Raw genomic sequence first — 20026 nt, forward strand, 5'->3', positions numbered from 1 at the left:
ACAGGTGCCCACCATTACGCCCAGCTAATTTTTGTGTTTTTAGTACAGATGGGGTTTCATCATGTTGGCCAGGCTGGCTTTGAACTCTTGGCCTCAAATTACCCACCCGCCTCGGCCTCTCAACGTGCTGAAATTACAGATGTGGGCCACCGTGCCCAGCCCTGGGCAGATTATTAACAGCAGGAGTGTTTACTGGGCATTTCCTCCCAGCCCATTTACTGTGCTGAGGGATTCACCTGTACTGTCTCCCAAACTTGAGAAAGAAGTTTTTTTTGAGATGGAGTTTTGCTTTGGTCACCCAGGTTGGAATGCAATGGCGCAACCTCAGCTCACTGCAACCTCCACCTCCCAGGTTCAAGCGATTCTCCTGCCTCAGCCTCCCAAGTAGCTGGAATTACAGACACGTGCCATCATGCCCGGCTAATTTTTGTATTTTTAGTAGAGATGGGGTTTCACCATGTTGGCCAGGCTGGTCTTGAACTCCTGACCTCAGGTGATCCACCCACCTCGGCCTCCCAAAGTGCTGGGATTACAGGTGTGAGCAATCATGCCCTGCCGAGAAAGAAGTTTTATTAGCCTCCTTTGACAGATGAGGAAACTGAGGCACAGAGAGGTTAGTGAAGAGCATGTCTGAGGTCACATAGCCAAGAAATGATGGAGTCAAGGTGTGGACGGATGTCAGTTTGACTTAGAGCTTCCATATTTACATCCTACACTATGCCAGTTCTGGTAATCGATGGTTTTCTCCCAGGGATGCTGTGTGGAGAATACATATTTTTGGTGCACATAAAATAAAACATGAGGCCGGGCGCGGTGGCTCAAGCCTGTAATCCCAGCACTTTGGGAGGCCGAGATGGGCGGATCACGAGGTCAGGAGATCGAGACCATCCTGGCTGACACAGTGAAACCCCGTCTCTACTAAAAAATACAAAAAAAAAACTAGCTGGGCGAGGAGGCGGGCGCCTGTAGTCCCAGCTACTCGGGAGGCTGAGGCAGGAGAATGGCGTGAACCCGGGAGGCGGAGCTTGCAGTGAGCCAAGATCATGCCACTGCACTCCAGCCTGGGCGGCAGAGCGAGACTCTGTCTCAAAAAAAAAATAATAATAATAAAATAAAAAAAATAAAAAAATAAAACATGAGCCTTTTCTTTTTTTTTTTTCTTTTTTTTTTTTTTTGAGATGGAGTCTTGCTCTATTGCCAGGCTGGAGTGAAGTGGTGCGATCTCAGCTCACTGCAACCTCTGCTTCCTGGATTCAAGCAATTCCCCTTTCTCAGCCTCCCAAGTAGCTAGGACTGCAGGCACTCGCCACCACGCCTGACTAATATTTTGTATTTTAGTAGAGGTGGGATTTCACCATGTTGACCATGTCTTGATCTCCTGACCTTGTGATCCACCCGCCTTGGCCTCCCAAAGTGCTGGGATTACAGGCGTGAGCCACCATGCCTGGCCAAAACATGAGCCCTTTCTGACAGTGCTTGTGTTGTATACATACACAGTGGGTGCTCAATAAATGCCAGTTGAATTGAGCAGTGGCCTTAGTACACAGCTCCAGGGTCAAGTCATTATATTTAGTCACTAAGTCTGCTCAGGGTCTGGCTCTTTGGAGTCATCCATTCATTTATTCATTCATTTTTTCCACAGGTATGGATCAGTGGCTACTTTGTGCCAGATCTCAGCAAGACAACAGGGGGATGAAGAGGTTAATAAGATGCAGGGATCATCCTGCTGGAATGGGAGTCACAGGGGAGGGGTTAAGGGGACCAGGTGCATGGAACAAGGGCACCTGGCACAGCCTGGGGCAGGGTCACTGCTGAGGAAACAGCTGGGTCAGACTGGGCCTTCTCTACATGGTTGCAGGCTGGGCACCAATATTTCCTATGGGCTTTGGGGCTCTGGCAGTCCAGGCGTCTGTGCCTGCACCACCTCATCTCCTGTTGAAGGGCTCCCTGTGAGCCTGGAACAGGGCAGGTGCCCATGTGTGCTAATCATGCCATGGTTAGGTCTGAAGCCAGACTGCCTGGTGCTGAAATCCCACCTCTGTCACTTTCTAACCTGATGACCTTGGGCAAGTCATTTTACCTTCCAAAGATTCAGTTTCTTCATCTGTAAAAGGAGGATTATAATAACCCCTAACTCATAGGATTGTGTGAAGGTTCAGTAATGTAATAACAACTTAGGTAAATCATCCAACAGTGCCTGGAACTGTGAATAATGAGAGCTACAAATAGTGTCATTATAACCATCATCACCATTGCACTGTCCAAAGAAACTTATTCGGTGTTGTGAAGGTAGCAGAGGGTGTGGCTGGATGCGGTAAGGAAGGAGACAGAGTCTGTTATCCATAAGTCAGTCCTGTCTGGCAGAGATGGCCAAACTAGAGCCCTAAGTCAGGACCTACCCTGGGTCCCCTGGAAGGTAGGGGCAGCAACAAGCTCGTGCCCATCTGGCTATTCCCTGCCTCTGTCCTCTGCCTTTCATATTCCATTTATTTTTAGGAAAAGGCACAGGTGGCGACAGCCACTGGGGAGGCCACGTGATAAGCATATGGTCTTATATATTTCTCTGCCTCTTGTCTGACTTGGAGCTGTTGCCGAATACAGCCTGTTCCCAGGGATTCTGAGCTGGGGCATCTGGTGGTGGCGGGGGAGGGGGGGCCCACCTTATGACCTATGCTAGGTGCCTCACTGGAATGTGCCTCTGTAGGGTGATGGACACAGATATCAAAGGCATGAAGGGCTACTATGATGAACACTAACCCGAGGAAAGAGGGAGGAAATTGCATCCTGAAGCAATCCATTCATTCACTCATCATTCACTAATTTAATCAGCCTTCACCACACAGACCTGTGATGTGCAGGGTTCTGAGCTGGGTCCCAAGGACATGAGGACAACTTGGCAGGTGCTTTCCACCATCATGGGCACACAACATTGCTGAGGACAGAAATAGTGCAAGGTGGGGAGGTGGTAGGTTACAAGATAAAGAAGCTATAGTCAATAGCCAATTAGAAAGGGTACTGGGGGCCGGGCACGGTGGCTCAAGCCTGTAATCCCAGCACTTTGGGAGGCCGAGGCGGGTGGATCACGAGGTCAGGAGATCGAGACTATCCTGGCTAACATGGTGAAACCCCGTCTCTACTAAAAATACAAAAAACTAGCCGGGCATGGTGGCGGGCGCCTGTAGTCTCAGCTACTTGGGAGGCTGAGGCAGGAGAATGGCGTGAACCCGGGAGGCGGAGCTTGCAGTGAGCCGAGATCACGCCACTGCACTCCAGCCTGGGAGACACAGCGAGACTCCGTCTCAAAAAAAAAAAAAAAAAAAAAAAAAAAAAAAAAGAAAGGGTACTGGGAAAATAGCAACAACAACTACTATAGAAAGCGTGCAGGTACTAGGTGAAGAGGCCTGTGAAACCGTAACTTAATGCAAGGCTTGAATAAATAGAGATGTTCACGGCCGGGCGCAGTGGCTCACGCCTGTAATCTCAGCACTTTGAAAGCCTGAGGCGGGGGGATCACGAGGTCGAGAGATCGAGACCATCCTGGCCAACATGGTGAAACCCCATCTCTACTAAAAATACAAAAATTAGCTGGGCATGGTGGCACGCGCCTGTAGTCCCAGCTACTCAGGAGGCTGAGGCAGGAGAATCGCTTGAACCCGGGAGGCAGAAGTTGTATTGAGCAGAGATCGTGCTACTGCACTCCAGCCTGAAGACAGAGCAAGACTCTGTATCAAATAAATAAATAAATAAATGAGACATTCACCTCATTCTTTTCTCCTTCCTTCCTTCCTTCCTTCTTCCTTTTTTTTTTTTTTTTTTTTGGAGACAGGGTCTCGCTCTGTTGCCAAGGCTGAAGTGCAGTGGCACGATCATGGCTCACTGTAGACTTGACCTCTCTGGCTCAAGTGATCCTCTTACCTCAACCTCCTAAATAGCTGAGACTACAGGCACGCACCACCATGCCCAGCTAATTTTTAGTTATTTGTAGAGACGGTGATCTCCCTATATTGTCCAGCCTGGTCTCGAATTTCTGGGCTCAAGGAATCCTACCACCTTGGCCTCTCAAAGTATTGGGATTATAGGTGTGAGTCATAACACCTGGCCCATTTACTTCCTTCTTAAACTGAAAAACCGGGGGTAAAGATGTTAGTTTTTCTCCAATTTAAACATATTTAGTGCAACACCAATCAAAACTCTGATGAGGGCCAGGTTTGGTGGCTCATGCCTGTAATCCCAGCACTTTGGGAGGCCAAGGAGGGCAGATCATCTGAAGTCAGGATTTCGAGACCAGCCTGGCCAACATGGTGAAACCCCATCTCTACTAAAAATACAAAAAATTAGCTGGGTGTGGTGGCGCACGCCTGTATTCCCAGCTACTTGGGAAATTGAGACACAACAATCACTCAAACCCAGGAGGCAGAGGTTGCAGTGAGCCAAGATTGCACCATTGCACTCTAGTTTGGGCGAGAGAGCGATACTCTGCCTCAAAAACAAACAAAAATTCTGGTGGGATTTCAGAGGCTGGGGAAGGTTTGACAAAATTCTATAAAGTATCTGAAAAAAAAAAACATAATTGAGAATTAGCAAAAACTTTTTAAAGAATGACAATGTCTGGCCGGGCGCGGTGGCTCAAGCCTGTAATCCCAGCACTTTGGGAGGCCGAGGCGGGTGGATCACGAGGTCAGGAGATCGAGACCATCCTGGCTAACACGGTGAAACCCCGTCTCTACTAAAAATACAAAAAATTAGCCGGGCAAGGTGGCGGGCGCCTGTGGTCCCAGCTACTCGGGAGGCTGAGGCAGGAGAATGGCGTAAACCCGGGAGGCGGAGCTTGCAGTGAGCTGAGATCCGGCCACTGCACTCCAGCCTGGGCGACAGAGCGAGACTCCGTCTCAAAAAAAAAAAAAGAATGACAATGTCAGGGGCTTGCACTATCAGGGGTAAACATATTCTAAAGCTATAATCATCAAAGTATATGGCATCATCATGAGAATGGATAGATAGAGTCCATGAGAAGGGATAGATAGATAAAGTACTGGAGCAGAATAGGTCTGCAAGACCTGGCACAGTGGCTCACGCCTGTAATCCTAGCACTTAGGGAGGCCAGGGTGGGTAGATCACTTGAGGTCAGGAGTTCCAGACCAGCCTAGTCAATACGGTGAAACCCCATCTCTACTGAAAATACAAAAATTAGCCGGGTGTGGTGGTGCATGCCTGTAGTCTCAGCTACTCAGGATGCTGAGGCAGGAGAATCACTTAAACCCAGGAGGCAGAGGCTGCAGTGAGCCGAGATCGCACCACTGCACTCCAGCCGGGGTGACAGAGCAAAACTCTGTCTCAAAAAAACAAAACAGGCCGGGCGCGGTGGCTCAAGCCTGTAATCCCAGCACTTTGGGAGGCCGAGACGGGCGGATCACGAGGTCAGGAGATCGAGACCATCCTGGCTAACACGGTGAAACCCCGTCTCTACTAAAAAATACAAAAAAACTAGCCGGGCGAGGTGGCGGGCGCCTGTAGTCCCAGCTACTCGGGAGGCTGAGGCAGGAGAATGGCGTGAACCCGGGAGGCGGAGCTTGCAGTGAGCTGAGATCCGGCCACTGCACTCCAGCCTGGGTGACAGAGCGAGACTCCGTCTCAAAAAAAAAAAAAAACAAAAAAAAAACACGAGTCCACTCCACTACACACCTGGGATGGTAATGTGCCTGCATTTTATAAGCTGGTGAGCTCACTTCACATCATATTGTGGGTGTTTATCCTTTGAAAACATAATTTCTGATGGCTGTGCACTGTTCCTTAAAAGGTGACACCATGACTTATTTAGCTATTCCCCTAAAGTTGATTCTTTTCCAGACAGCTATTATAAATAATGTTTTGGCTGAGTGTGGTGGCTCACGCCTGTAATCTCAGCACTTTGGGAGACCATGGCAAGAGAATCACTTGATCCTATGAGTTCAAGACCAGCCCGGGCAACATAGTGAAACCCCTGTCTTTAAAAAAAAAATACAAAAATTAGCTGGGCATGGTGGCATGGGCCTGTAGTCCCAGTTGCTCAGGAGGCTGAGGTAGGAGGCTCCATTGAGCCAGGGAGGGAAAGGCTGCAGTGAGCTGTGAGCTGTGAGCTGTGATCGTTCCACTGCACTCCAGACTGGGAGACAGAGCAAGACCATGTCTCTCTTTTTTTTTTTTTTTTGAGACGGAGTCTTGCTCTGTGCCCCAGGCTGGAGTGCAGTGGCGCGATCTCGGCTCACTGCAAGCTCCGCCCCCCGGGTTCACGCCATTCTCCTGCCTCAGCCTCCCGAGTAGCTGGGACTACAGGTGCCCGCCACTACGCCCAGCTAATTATTTTTGTATTTTTAGTAGAGACGGGGTTTCACCATGTTAGCCAGGATGGTCTCGATCTCCTGACCTCGTGATTCGCCCGCCTTGGCCTCACAAAGTGCTGGGATTACAGACTTGAGCCACCGTGCCCGGCCTCTTTTTTTTGTTTTGTTTTGAGACGGAGTTTTGCTCTCGTTTCCCAGGCTGGAGTGCAATGGCACGATCTTGGCTCACTGCAACCTCTGCCTCCCAGGTTCAAGCGATTCTCCTACCTCAGTCTCCTGAGTAACTGGGATTACAGGTGCCCACCACCACACCCAGCTAATTTTTTGTATTTTTAGTAAAGACAGGGTTTCACTTCGTTGGCCAGGTTGGTCTCGAACCCCTGACCTCAGGCGATCCACTACCTTAGCCTCCCAAAGTGCTGGAATTACAGGCGTAAGCCACCGCGCCCAGCTGACCCTGTCTTAAAAAAAAAAAGAGGCCGGGCGCGGTGGCTCAAGCCTGTAATCCCAGCACTTTGGGAGGCCGAGGCAGGTGGATCACGAGGTCAGGAGATCGAGACTATCCTGGCTAACATGGTGAAACCCCGTCTCTACTAAAAATACAAAAAAAACTAGCCGGGCGTGGTGGCGGGCGCCTGTAGTCTCAGCTACTTGGGAGGCTGAGGCGGGAGAATGGCGTGAACCTGGGAGGCGGAGCTTGCAGTGAGCCGAGATCACGCCACTGCACTCCAGCCTGGGAGACACAGCGAGACTCCGTCTCAAAAAAAAAAAAAAAAAAAAAAAAAAAAAAGAAAGAAAAAAGAAAAGAATATATAAATGTTTCCATGAACAACCTGCTATCTTGTAAAAGTCTCATTTCTGATTATTTTCTTAGGCTAGACTCCTACAAGTGGTGTTACTGGGTCAAAGGGCAAAACATGTGCAAGATTTTTTTTTTTTTTTTTTTTTTTTTTTTTTTTGAGATGGAGTTTTGCTCTTGTCACCCAGGCTGGAGTGCAATGGTGCAATCTTGGCTCACTGCAACCTCTGGCTCCTGGATTCAAGCAATTCTCCTGCCTCAGCCTCCCGAGTAGCTGGGATTACAGGCGTCTGCCATCATGCCCGACTAATTTTTGTATTTTTAGTAGAGATGGGGTTTCACCATGTTGGCCAGGCTGGTCTCTAACTCCTGACTTCAGGTGATCCGCCCGCCCCGGCCTCCCAAAGTGCTGGGATTACAGGCGTGAGCCACCACATCGGCCCAAGATTCTTTTTTTTTTTTTTTTTTTTTTTTTGAGACGGAGTCTCGCTCTGTCGCCCAGGCTGGAGTGCAGTGGCCGGATCTCAGCTCACTGCAAGCTCCGCCTCCCGGGTTTACGCCATTCTCCTGCCTCAGCCTCCCGAGTAGCTGGGACTACAGGCGCCCGCCACCTCGCCCGGCTAAGTTTTTGTATTTTTTAGTAGAGACGGGGTTTCACCGTGTCAGCCAGGATGGTCTCGATCTCCTGACCTCGTGATCCGCCGGTCTCGGCCTCCCAAAGTGCTGGTATTACAGGCTTGAGCCACCGCGCCCGGCCTTCAAGATTCTTGATATAAAATTTGCAAATTGCTTTCCAGAAAGATGAACCAACACAGGAAGTTAGTGCTGGCTTTCCACCTTCACCAGCACAAGCATTATTTTTAGTTTTTTCACTTTGGCAATTTGTTAAGCTACTTCTGTGCCAGGTGCCAGTGCTAAGCATTATGTAATGTCATCCTTACCACCCCGGGAGGGGGCACACATTTCACCAAGGAGGAAACCAGCTAAAAGGCCTCTCCCCCAGCCAGTGTCACCTAGCCACAAGGCAGGGGAGTCACGATTCAATTCTGGACTTCTCCAAAGCTAGCACCCAGATCAAGGTGTCAACGTGCTTGCTTGGCAGCCTGGGCAGTCTTTTATTTTTATTTTTTGAAATGGAGTCTTGCTCTGTCATCCAGGCTGGAAGGCAGTGATGTGATCTCGACTGCAACATCTGCCTCCTGGGTTCAAGCGATTCTTCTGCCTCAGCCTCCCGAGTAGCTGAGATTACAGGCGCCCGCCACCACACCCGGCTAATTTTTTGTATTTTCAGTAGAGACGTAGTTTTACCATATTGGCCAGGCTGGTCTCGAACTCCTGACCTTAAGTGATCCACTCGCCTGGAGCTCCCAAAGTGCTGGGATTACAGGGGTGACCCACTGTGCCCAGTAGAGCCTGGGCAGTCTTGACTCGCCCATCTCTCCTCACTGCTTCCCTCTTGGTTTACACGGGAACGGGTTTTCTTTTTTTTTTTTTTTCTTTTGAGACGGAGTCTCGCTCTGTCGCCCAGGCTGGAGTGCAGTGGCCGCATCTCAGCTCACTGCAAGCTCCGCCTCCCGGGTCTACGCCAATTCTCCTGCCTCAGCCTCCCGAGTAGCTGGGACTACAGGCGCCCGCCACCTCGCCCGGCTAGTTTTTTGTATTTTTTAGTAGAGACGGGGTTTCACCGTATTAGCCAGGCTGGTCTCGATATCCTGACCTTGTGATCCGCCCGTCTCGGCCTCCCAAAGTGCTGGGATTACAGGCTTGAGCCACCGCGCCCGGCCATGGAACGGGTTTTCTAATTGGCAGATTTGATGCTGTCACTCATGAGGTTCACACCCTTTTCTCCGTGCTCCCTACCCTTAAGGGATAAAGCCTACTCCTCAGCCCAGCGTTCCAAGTCCCCACCCTCCAGGCAGCCTGTTCACCCAGAAGCGCCGACGTCCCCCGGGCCCCGGAAGCCACCCTGCCCTCCGGCCTCGCCGAGTCACTTTCGCGCCTCTAAGTCCTAGCTCTTCCGCGGCTAGTCCAGGCCGAGTTAGGCTCCTCGGCCGCAACCTGTCTGCCGCAGAGCCAGTCCAGAGCTTTGGAGCGGTGCTCGTCACATGACTGCAGTGATTTATGGACACGCAAGTTCTACTGCCCGAACACCCTCAGTCAACGCGCTCCGCCTGCCCTGGTCTGCGCGCCGCCAGCGCCCCCGCGCGCCCTGCCGGCCCAACGTCGGCGCGGAAGGCTGGGCGAGGAGTCGCTGGGCTGTGACTCGCGCAAGGCAGGGAGCCACAGAGAAGGGAGACTGAACTGCTACTTAGTCCGGGAGAGGTGGCTCACCCCTGTAATCCCAGCACTTTGGGAGGCCAAGGCAGGCGGACACTTGAGCTCAGGAGTTCGAGACTAGCCTGACCAACATGGTGAAGCCCCGTCTCTATTAAAAAATACAAAAATTAGCCGGGAGTGGTGGCCCGCGCCTGTAGTCTTAGGTATTCCGGAAGCTGAGGGCGGGGGGACCACTTGAACCCCGGAGACGGAGGTTGCGGTGAGCCCAGATGGCGTCACTGTACTTCAGCCTCCGCGACAGAGTGAGACTCCATCTCAAAAAAATAAAAAATAAATAAAAGAATTACTACTTAGTAGCCAAAGATTGTTACGGCGCGGGGACGGGGGATACGGTGGTTGTTAAAGGGGTCCTTGGGGGCAGGACCATTTTAGGTGCAGGATGAGGGAGCAGGGCTCTCTTTGTCTCTCCTTTTCTTTTTAAAATTTTTATTTTTTAATATTTATTTATTTATTTATTTTTTGAGACGGAGTCTCGCTCTGTCGCCAGGCTGGAGTGCAGTGGCGCGATCTCGGCTCACTGCAACCTCCGCCTCCCGGGTTCAAGGAATTCTCCTGCCTCAGCCTCCCAAGTAGCTGGGACTACAGGCAGTCACCACCATGCCCGGCTAATTTTTTTTGTATTTTTAGTAGAGACGGGGTTTCACCACGTTGGCCAGGATGGTCTCAATCTCTTGACCTCGTGATCCGCCCGCCTCGGCCTCCCAAAGTGCTGGGATTACAGGCGTGGGCCACCACGCCCGGACTATTTATTTTTTTGACAGCTCTTGCTCTGTCACTCATGCTGGAGTGCAGTGGCGCGATCTCAGCTCACTGCAGCCTGTGCCTCCCGGGCTCAAGTGATCCTTTTGTCTTAGCCTTCCGAGTAGCTGGGACTACAGACGCCCGCCACCACGCCCGGCTAATGTTTGTATTTTTTGTAGAGAGGGATTTCACCGTGTTGCTCAGGCTGGTCTCGAACTCCTGGGCTCAATCGATCCTACAGCCTCGGCCTCCCAGAGTACTGAGATTACAGGCGGGAGCCACCGCGCCCAGCCCCTAGGGTTGTTTTTTGATAATTGGACTCGACCCTCCTCATCCACTCCTTCCTTAGCCAAATTTACTGAGAAAGGACTTTGAGGTGGACTCCCCCTCCACCCCTCCGTGGGCAAACTCCTGCCGGACTGTAAGACCTTGGCCGTCCTCTCGCCTGGCCTGGGTCCCTCGAATGAATGTACATCCGCTAACTGCGCGCCCTCTCCCACCGCAGCCCCGCGCGGGCCCCAGGATCGCAGGACCGCGGCGGCCGCAGGGAGGTCGGTTGGAAACAGGTTCTTCTGGAAGTCCCCCTCGATGCCCCCGCGGGATGGCTGACCCTTCCGGGCGGCAGACGGACCTTGGTCTTCGAGCCTTCCCTTCGCGATGCGGAGGACGCGGTTCGGAAGGTGTGCGCCGCCCAGGACCCCCTGGCACCTGCTCGCGCTCCGCAGCCGCCCCCGCAGCGTGACGGGTGCACTGGGCGGGCTCGGGTGGCGCGGCTCGTGGCGCCTGGACCTCCCGTCCCCCAGAGGGCGCTGCCCTGGCCGGCCCCGCCCATATTTGGGCCTTATGAGCCCACAGGCCCCGGAGAAGCCGCGGGGAGGCCGGGAGCCCGCGGGCCGGAGCCGCCCGGCCGGAGTGTGGGCGCTGGGCGGCCGGCCCACCCGTGGGGGCGACTTGAGCGTTGAGGGCGCGCGGGGAGGCGAGGTGCGGGGCTGGGGGCGGCGGGATCGTGGGGATCCGCGCGCGAGCTGGCTGTGTCTGCGGAGGAGGGGGCTGGCGGGGTGGGAGCGGGTGGAGTGGGGCTCGAGGAGGTGGCGATGGTGGGGAGAAGCCGTCCCACGGGGCTCAGGACCACGGTGATGGGGTTGGACGGGTGCCGATGTTATTGACACCCGGGGCCGGGAGAGGGTTGCGGTATTGAAAAGGGGGTGTGAGTGGGGAAGTGATGGGCGCAGAGAGAGGCTGAGGCTGAGTGTGGGAGGATGGAGCCGCCAGAAATGGAGAGAGGGAGGGAGTTGAAGGAGGGGCTGTTGGCAGTGTCTGGGGGGCATTGGCAGTAGGGTGGTTGAATCTTGCCCCTGGCAGGATTGGAGGTAACTTGGAAGGATGGGCCAAGCGAGTGTGGCAGGCTCTTGGCAGGACTGGGAGTGCAGCTGTGAAAGCTCCTCGCGGGCCGTGGCTTGGGAGAGTAGCCGTGGATGGAAGGGGAGAAGGCCTGACCCATAGTGGGGACCCCTGGCCTTACTCTGCTTTCTGCCCCTAGCCATCATGTTCAACCAGCAGCAGCAGCAGCAGCTCCAGCAGTTACAGCAGCAGCAGCTCCAGCAGCAGCAATTGCAGCAGCAGCAGTTACTGCAGCTCCAGCAGCTGCTCCAGCAGTCCCCACCACAGGCCCCGTTGCCCATGACTGTAAGCCGGTGAGTTCCGCCTCCGGGGGCGATGGCTTCAGCCTTGCCACTCAGACCCATGTCTCGGAGGTCCCGATCCCCATCCTTTTTCCCAGTGCCATCTCCATTTGAGTCCTGGAGATCACCCGTTCCAACCCCAAGGGGTCCTCTGTCTACCACAGAGTGGGGCAGAGAATGGAGGTGAGAAGTCTCGGGGAAGAAGGAAAGTCTGACTTTCCAAATAACCCTCTGACACCCCCTCCCAACACACAGGGGCCTCCCCGCACAGCAGCCACAGCAGCCGCTTCTGAATCTCCAGGGCACCAACTCAGCCTCCCTCCTCAACGGCTCCATGCTGCAGAGAGCTTTGCTTTTACAGCAGTTGCAAGGTATGGATGGCCCCAGGCCTCTTCTCAGTCTCTTTTAGTGTAGCTCCCTAGCAGCCCATTGCACTAAGTCTCAACTCCACCCAGCAACCCTCAGAGGGAGCTATTCTTGGCATCCTAGTTCACTCAGGAGGACACTGAGGCTCCAGGAGGTGAAAGTCCCTAAGCTGCTAATTTGAATGCAGATCTGTCTGATCACAGAGGTATGTCCTTGGCGGCAGTGCTGGCTCTTTGGGTGGTACTCAGCACACTTCACTCACATTCAGATTAGATGCCATTTGACAGATGAGGAAGCTGAGAAGGGAAATCATTTGCCCTGCATCAGCAGTGGCTAAGCTGGGCCGACGCCTGGGCGTCTTGACCATCCAGATATCTGAGTGGTTGTCTCTAGCCCTGTGCATTAAGCCTGTGGCTTTGTCTCAATTTCCCAATATGGAGAGCAGTCTCAGCTCTTCCTTCCAAGATGCTGCTCCTTTTTTTTTTTTTTTTTTTTTTTTGAGACAGAGTTTTGCTCTGTCACCCAGGCTGGAGTGCAATGGTGTGATCTTGGCTCACTGCAACCTCCGCCTCCTGCATCCGGTCCAAGTAATTCTCCTGCTTTAGCCTCCCGAGTAGCTGGGATTACAGGTGCCCGCGACTACACCCAGCTAATTTTTTTTTTTTAATTTATTTTTTATTTTTTTTTTTTACTTTTTTTTTTTTTTTTTTTTTTTTGAGACGGAGTCTCGCTCTGTCGCCCAGGCTGGAGTGCAGTGGCGCGATCTCGGCTCACTGCAAGCTCCACCTCCCGGGTTCACGCCATTCTCCTGCCTCAGCCTCCCAAGTAGCTGGGACTACAGGCGCCCACAACCGCGCCCGGCTAATTTTTTTTGTATTTTTAGTAGAGACGGGGTTTCACCGTGGTCTCGATCTCCTGACCTCGTGATCCGCCCGTCTCGGCCTCCAAAGTGCTGGGATTACAGGTGTGAGCCACCGCGCCCGGCCACCCAGCTAATTTTTTTTTTTTTTTTTGAGAGGGAGTCTCGCTGTGTCGCCCAGGCTGAAGTGCAGTGGCCGGATCTCAGCTCACTGCAAGCTCTGCCTCCCGGGTTTTTACGCCATTCTCCTGCCTCAGCCTCCCGAGTAGCCGGGACTACAGGCGCCCGCCACCTCGCCCGGCTAGTTTTTTGTATTTTTTAGTAGAGACGGGGTTTCACCGTGTTAGCCAGGATGGTCTGGAACTCCTGACCTCGTGATCCGCCCGTCTCGGCCTCCCAAAGTGCTGGGATTACAGGCTTGAGCCACCGCGCCCGGCCTTTTTTTTTTTTTTTTTTTTTTTCTTTTTTGAGACGGAGTCTCGCTCTATCACCCAGGCTGGAGTGCAGTGGCTGGATCTCAGCTCACTGCAAGCTCCGCCTCCTGGGTTTACTCCATTCTCCTGCCTCAGCCTCCCAAGTAGCTGGGACTACAGGCGCCTGCCACCTCGCCCGGCTAGTTTTTTGTATTTTTTAGTAGAGACAGGGTTTCACTGTGTTCGCCAGGATGGTCTCGATATCCTGACCTCGTGATCCGCCCGTCTCGGCCTCCCAAAGTGCTGGGATTACAGGCGTGAGCCACCGTGCCCGGCCAATTTTTGTATTTTTAATAGAGATGGGGTTTCTCCATGTTGGCCAGGCTAGTCTTGAACTCTCGACCTCAGGTGATCCACCCGCCTTGGCCTCCCAAAGTGCTGGGATTATAGGTGTGAGCCACTGTGCTCAGCCAAGATGATGCTCCTGATTCTACTGATAACCCCCTAAAGAGAGGTACAACCACAATCCCATTTTACAGACAAAGAAACTGAGGCCCAGAGAGGGGTCATGTGCCCAAGATTACATAACAAGTCGGTATTGATTAGATGGTGGTCACTCTGTGGACCTGTCAGGGCCACATGGGTGTGGACAGTCCTGGGAACTGACTTAAAAATGATAAGCAGGTAGGTAGGGAGAGAACCACACACAGGGACCTGCCACATATACATATACATTTTCCTTTTCTTCTTTCTCATTTAAAAAATTACAGTCTTCAGCCATGGGCTGTGGCTCACACCTATAATCCCTGCACTTTGGGAGGCCAAGGCGGGAGGATCACATGAGTCTGGGAGTTTGAGAACAGCTTGGGCAACATAGTGAAACTCTGTCTCTATTAAAAATACAAAAATTAGGCCAGGAGCAGTGGCTCACGCCCGTAATCCCAGCACTTTGGGAGGCCGAGGTGGGCGAATCACGAGGTCAGGAGATCGAGACCATCCTGGCTCACATGGTGAAACCCTGTCTCTACTAAAAATACAAAAATTAACTGAGTGTGATGGTGTGTGCCTGTAGTCCCAGCTACTTGGGAGACTGAGGCAGGAGAATTGCTTGAACCCGGGAGGTGGAGGTTGTGTTGAGCCGAGATCACGCTCCAGCCCAGTGACAGAGCAAGACCCTGTCTCAAAAAAAGAAAAGAGAAAAATACAAAAATTAGCTGGGTGTGGTGGCGTGCGCCTGTAATCCCAGCTACTCAGGAGGCTGAGGCATGAGAATTGCTTGAACCTAGGAGGCGGAGGTTGCAGTGAGCCAACATTGCATCACTGCATTCCAGCCTAGGTGACAGAGCAAGACCCTGTCTCAAAAAAAGAAAACAAATCACACTCTTGGCCAGGTGCAGTGGCACGTGCCTGTAATCCCAACTCTTTGGGAGGCCAAGGCAGGAGGTTTGTTTGAGGCCAGGAGTTCAAGATCAGCCTGGGCAACATAGCAAGACCCTTTCTCAAAAACAAACACAAGAATAAAAATCACACTCTTTAAAGTGGGGAAAAAGGTTAAAAGTGGGGATAGGAAAACCCGCAGTGTCATCTGTTGACTCACTCACCACCTGAAGAAAACCACCAGTCAGCATATTTGTCTGTTTCATCCCGTTTTTCTTCTAGGCACAGACTTGGGGATTTGTATCTGATGATGGCGATTGATATAAGTCCCAGGCTGTACCTTGTTTCTTTTTCACTGAATAGAATGGCATGATCGTTTACCATAGGATTTCATCATCTGTGTTAAGATTATTTTTAATAACTGTTTAATATTGCACCAGAGGGCTATGCCTTTGTTTATCTAAACCTTCTTAGCTGTTTGGCTCTTTCCTTTTTTTTTTTTTTTGCTTTTTTCTTTCTTTTGCTTTTTTTTATTTTTTGTTTTGTTTTGTTTTGGGTTTTTTTTTTTTTTTTTTTTTTTTTTTTTTTTTTGCTGTTTTAAGTAACCCTGGGATGAATATGATGTTTGAGAGTGTTTTCTCACTGAGTGAGGGGGGATGGATGTTTTATGGCTCTTGATAAGTATTGCCAAATTGCTTTCCTAAAGGACTGGACCAGTTTGCAATGCCACCAGCCACGTATGACACAGCCGGTCTCACCATGCCCACGGCAACACTGGGTATTATATGCTTTTTATATATATATATATATATATAAACGTATATATACATATAATTAAGTTGGTTGGCAAAAAGAAGCTATGTCATGAATGTTTTAATTGACATTTCTTGGAGTGCTAGTGCAGTTGAACATTTTATATTTGTCTGTTGAACATTTTATTTCTTTTTGTGACTTGTCCATGTCCTTTGTTCATTTTTCTTTTAGGTTGTTTCATCTTTTGTCTTATTGTTTTTAAGAGCTGGGTTGGCTCTCTGCATATATGTATATATGTATTTGTTTCAAGTTAATGTTAATTGAACATTTACTATGTACCAGGCACATTTGTATATTTCACTGAATCCTCATAAAACATTGTGAGGCAGGTGCAATTATTATCCCCATTTTACAGATCAGGGAAATCAGGCTAAGCAGGGGGAACTGATTTGTTCAAGGTCACAGAGCTCGTACTGTAGAGTCTGGATTTGAACCTGGCACTCACAGCACAGCTGACCCATGTTTTAAGCTTTAACCACTGTGCTTCCCATCCCAGCACTGGGGCAAGAGTTCCAACTGCCTTTCATCCCTTAAATACTTCCCAAGCTCTGGGCCTCCCCTGAGGTGCAGAGCTGAGTTAGATGATGTGAAGCAGAAAGCAGACAAGGAGTTGGATGTGGTGACTCACATCTGTAATCCCAGCACTTTGGGAGGCCGAGGTGGGCGGATCACCGTGAGGTCAGGAGTTTGAGACCAGCTGGCCAACATGGTGAAATCCTGTCTCTACTAAAAATCCAAAAATTAGCCAGGCATGGTGGTGGGTGTCTATAGTCCCAGCTACTTAGGAGGCTGAGGCAGGAGAATCACATGAACCTGGGAGGTGGAGGTTGCAGTGAGCCAAGATCGCACCACTGCACTCCAGACTGGACAATAGAGCAAGACTCCCTCTCAAAAACAAAACAAAACAAAAAAAGCAGACAAGGAAAGTATGTAGCTCGTCCTAGAACTGGAAGCTGGGGCCTTTGGGGACACAGTCTGCGAAGGTCTCTTGGAGGAGAGACACCTACAGGGAGGTCTGAAGGGTGAATGGGAGTCAGCGGGTATAACAGCCCAGGGAGAGGGAACAGCACATTCAAAGGCCCTGAGGCAGGATGTCTGAAGGACTGCACAGGGACATGTGACTGGAATATAGTGGGGACATGTGGGGAGAATGGCAAGAAAGGAGACTGGAAAGGTGGGAAGGGCCAGACCATGCAGTGAGGAATGGGCTTTGCTGCCCAGCAGCAGGGAGCTATGGAAGTGTTTGGGCAGAAGGGAGAGATGAACTTAGAATATGGTTTGAGAAAGATGACTGTTTGCCGCCATCCTGTGCAAAAGCTGTGGCTGGAATTCAAGCAAAGGATCAAGCAGTTTTGGGAGGAGGCAGGGAGTGGGAGTGGGGATGGAGCAGGAAAGTCAGATTGGGAAGAGGCATAGGAGACAGAGTTGATAGGATCTGGGGATGGCTTGCATGGGATAGGGCAGAGAAAGGGAGGAATGAGGAAGACCCCAGAATCCTGGCTGGGGCAGTAGGTGGATGGCGGTGCCCCTCATAGAGACCCTGGGCAAGCTGCACCTCCACTCTGTCTCTGTTTTGTCATCGGGAGAAGTAACACCCACCCTGATACCTGCTGGGCCGAGGGACTGAGGCAGTGTGAGGAACGGGCTTAGCACAGTGCCTGGCTCATAGTTGCTGCTGATAAAGGGTAGCCGGTGGGGGTAGGGGTGGTGTCCTGTTATCCCAGGGACCAGCCCTCCTGCTGGTTCTCCTTATGGGCTGTGCTAAGTCTCTCACCTACTCTGTGGCAGACTCTAAAGCATGCCTGAGGGTGAGCAGGGTTTTGGGGAATGCTAAAGGCAGCACCCCCACCCCTAGCTGGGGCAGAAAAAAGCCCTAAATCCTTCACCACCAGTGCCCAAGGTGAGACTGAGCCTCAGCTCTAGTCTCTTCCCTTCAGCTGCCCTTGGGTGGGAAGGTCCCTTTCAATTATCTGGGATGTTCCCATGATGCTCTGGGGCACTGACGCCTGACCCTACCTTCTGCTACCTGACCAGTGTGACCCCTCTTCTCCTCACTTCTTGCCTGCAGGTAACCTCCGAGGCTACGGCATGGCATCCCCAGGCCTCGCAGCCCCCAGCCTGACAACCCCCAGCCTCACACCCCCCCAACTGGCCACTCCAAATTTGCAACAGTTCTTTCCCCAGGCCACTCGCCAGTCCTTGCTGGGACCTCCTCCTGTTGGGGTCCCCATGAACCCCTCCCAGTTCAACCTTTCAGGACGGAATCCCCAGAAACAGGCCCGGACCTCCTCCTCTACCACCCCCAATCGAAAGGTGAGTGATGGCTGGGGTGGGTCAGGTGGGGATGGGAGTGGGCGGGAGGGGACTCTGGGTGTCAGCCCCAGTGCCACCCGCTCTGGCTCAGCCTGGGCCTTCGAACAGGTCACACCCCCTTTATGCCTCAGTTTCCTCTCTCTGGCTCAGCCTGGGCCTTCGAAGAGGTCACACTCCCTTTATGCCTCAGTTTCCTCATCTGTAAAATGAGGGGGCAGGAATGGACTTGTTTAGTGTTTCCCAAAATTCAAAGATTCTTGTATCACTGAAGGGATTTTTGCCATGCACAAATGCTACCATTTACTTAATGTTTCTCTTTTTGAGACAAAGTTTCGCTCTTGTTGCCCAGGCTGAAGTACAATGGTGGGATCTCGGCTCACTGAAACCTCCGTTTCCCGGGTTCAAGCGATTCTCCTGCCTCAGCCTCCCGAGTAGCTGGGATTACAGGCATGTGCCACCCCAGTAGCTGGGATTACAGGCATGCGCCACCACGCCCGGCTAATTTTGTGTTTTTAGTAGAGATGGGGTTTCTCCATGTTGGTCAGGCTGGTCTCAAACTCCTGACCTCAGGTGATCCTCCCACCTCAGCCTCCCGAAGTGCTGGGATTACAGGCGTGAGCCACTGTGCCCAGCTTAATGTTTCTTTTAAAATTATCAGTGTGGCTGGGCCTGGGGTCTCATGCCTATAATCCCAGCACTCTAGGAGGACGTGGTGGGTGGATCACCTGAGGTCAGAGGTTTGAAACCAGCCTGGCTAATATGGCGAAACCCCTTCTATACTAAAAATACAAAAATGTCGCCGGGCATGGTGGTGCACGCCTGTAATCCTGACTACTCAGGAGGCGGAGGCAGAAGAATTGCTTGAACCCAGGAGGTGGAGGTTGCAGTGAGCCAAGATTGTACCACTGCACTCCAGCCTGGTGAACAAGAGTGAAACTCTGTCTCAAAAAATTAATAATTAAAAATAAAATTATTGGGGCATGATGGTGCATGCCTGTAATGCCAGGGACTTGGGAGGCTGAGGTGGGAGGTTTGCTTGAGGCCAGGAGTTAGAGGCTGTAGTGAATTACGATCATACTGCTGTACTCCAACCTGGGTGACAAAGTGAGACCCTGTCTCAAAAAAAAAAAAATAATAATAATAACTCAGCACTGCTCAGTAGAAATAAAATATAAGCCATATATGTAATTTAAAATTTTCTGGTATCCACCTTATAAAGTAAAAAGAAATGGGCTAAATTAATATTACTAACTTATTTAACCCAATCCCATGTGAAACTATTATTTCGACCTGTCATCAATATAAAAAATAAGACTTTTACATTCCTTTTTTAAAAACTACGAAATCTTCACAATCTGGTGTGTTTCTGATACTGACCTCTCAATTCAGCCCGGCCAGTTTCAACTGCTCTCCCGAGGCTGTGGGGCGACTGTGTGGGAGATCATGGCTTTGAGCTAGTGAACTTCCTTTCTGTTACATTTGTTTTGAAAGGAAACATATTGTAACCTGACATTCTAAAAACTATCTAGGTTAATTGCCATTCACAGAAGTATAAGAAATTGCTGGGTGCAGTGGCTCAGGCCTGTAATCCCAACACTTTGGGAGGCTGAGGAGGGCAGATCGTTTGAGGTCAGGAGTTCGAGACCAGCCTGGCCAACATGGTGAAACCCCGTCTCTACTAAAAACACAAAAATTAGCTGGGCCCTAGTGGCGGGTGCCTGTAATCCCAGCTACTCAGGAAGGCTGAGGTAGGAGAATCACTTGAACCTGGAAGACAGAGGCTGCAGTCAGCCGAGATCATGCACTGCAGCCTGGGCAACAGAGTGAGACTCCGTCTCAGACAAACAAACAAACAAAGAAACAAACAAACAATAGGAAATGTAACTGGGGTAGAACAATGCTATAAAATCCTAAGCTATGCGCTGTTGCTGGCTGTAGGTTCCAGCCTGCAGCCCCCTGGCTCCTTGTGTGTTTGAGAGGTGTTTACCTTTTTCCTGGCGTAAGCA

At 51.3% G+C, this 20026-nt stretch overlaps 1 protein-coding gene across 50 annotated transcripts in view; it reads left to right on the forward strand.

Moving 5' to 3' along the window:
* Positions 1 to 20026, forward strand: part of CIZ1 (CDKN1A interacting zinc finger protein 1) — a 47709-nt gene that overhangs the window by 5629 nt on the left and 22054 nt on the right. For 18 of the 50 annotated variants that reach the window (XM_077967566.1, XM_077967570.1, XM_028834774.2 and 15 more), the window contains exons 1-5: positions 11038 to 11178; positions 11738 to 11891; positions 12135 to 12250; positions 15601 to 15672; positions 17776 to 18020. In XM_077967566.1, the coding sequence (XP_077823692.1) occupies positions 11743 to 11891; positions 12135 to 12250; positions 15601 to 15672; positions 17776 to 18020 (582 nt within the window). In that variant the 5' untranslated portion in view covers positions 11038 to 11178; positions 11738 to 11742. Of the gene's footprint in view, positions 1 to 11037; positions 11348 to 11737; positions 11892 to 12134; positions 12251 to 12368; positions 12451 to 15600; positions 15673 to 17775; positions 18079 to 20026 lie in introns of those variants that run through there. The other 32 variants (XM_077967582.1, XM_077967597.1, XM_015116748.3 and 29 more) reach the window with 13 other exon arrangements.

The sequence above is a fragment of the Macaca mulatta genome, chromosome 15, assembly GCF_049350105.2.
Source record: "Macaca mulatta isolate MMU2019108-1 chromosome 15, T2T-MMU8v2.0, whole genome shotgun sequence".
Lineage (NCBI taxonomy): Eukaryota > Metazoa > Chordata > Mammalia > Primates > Cercopithecidae > Macaca > Macaca mulatta.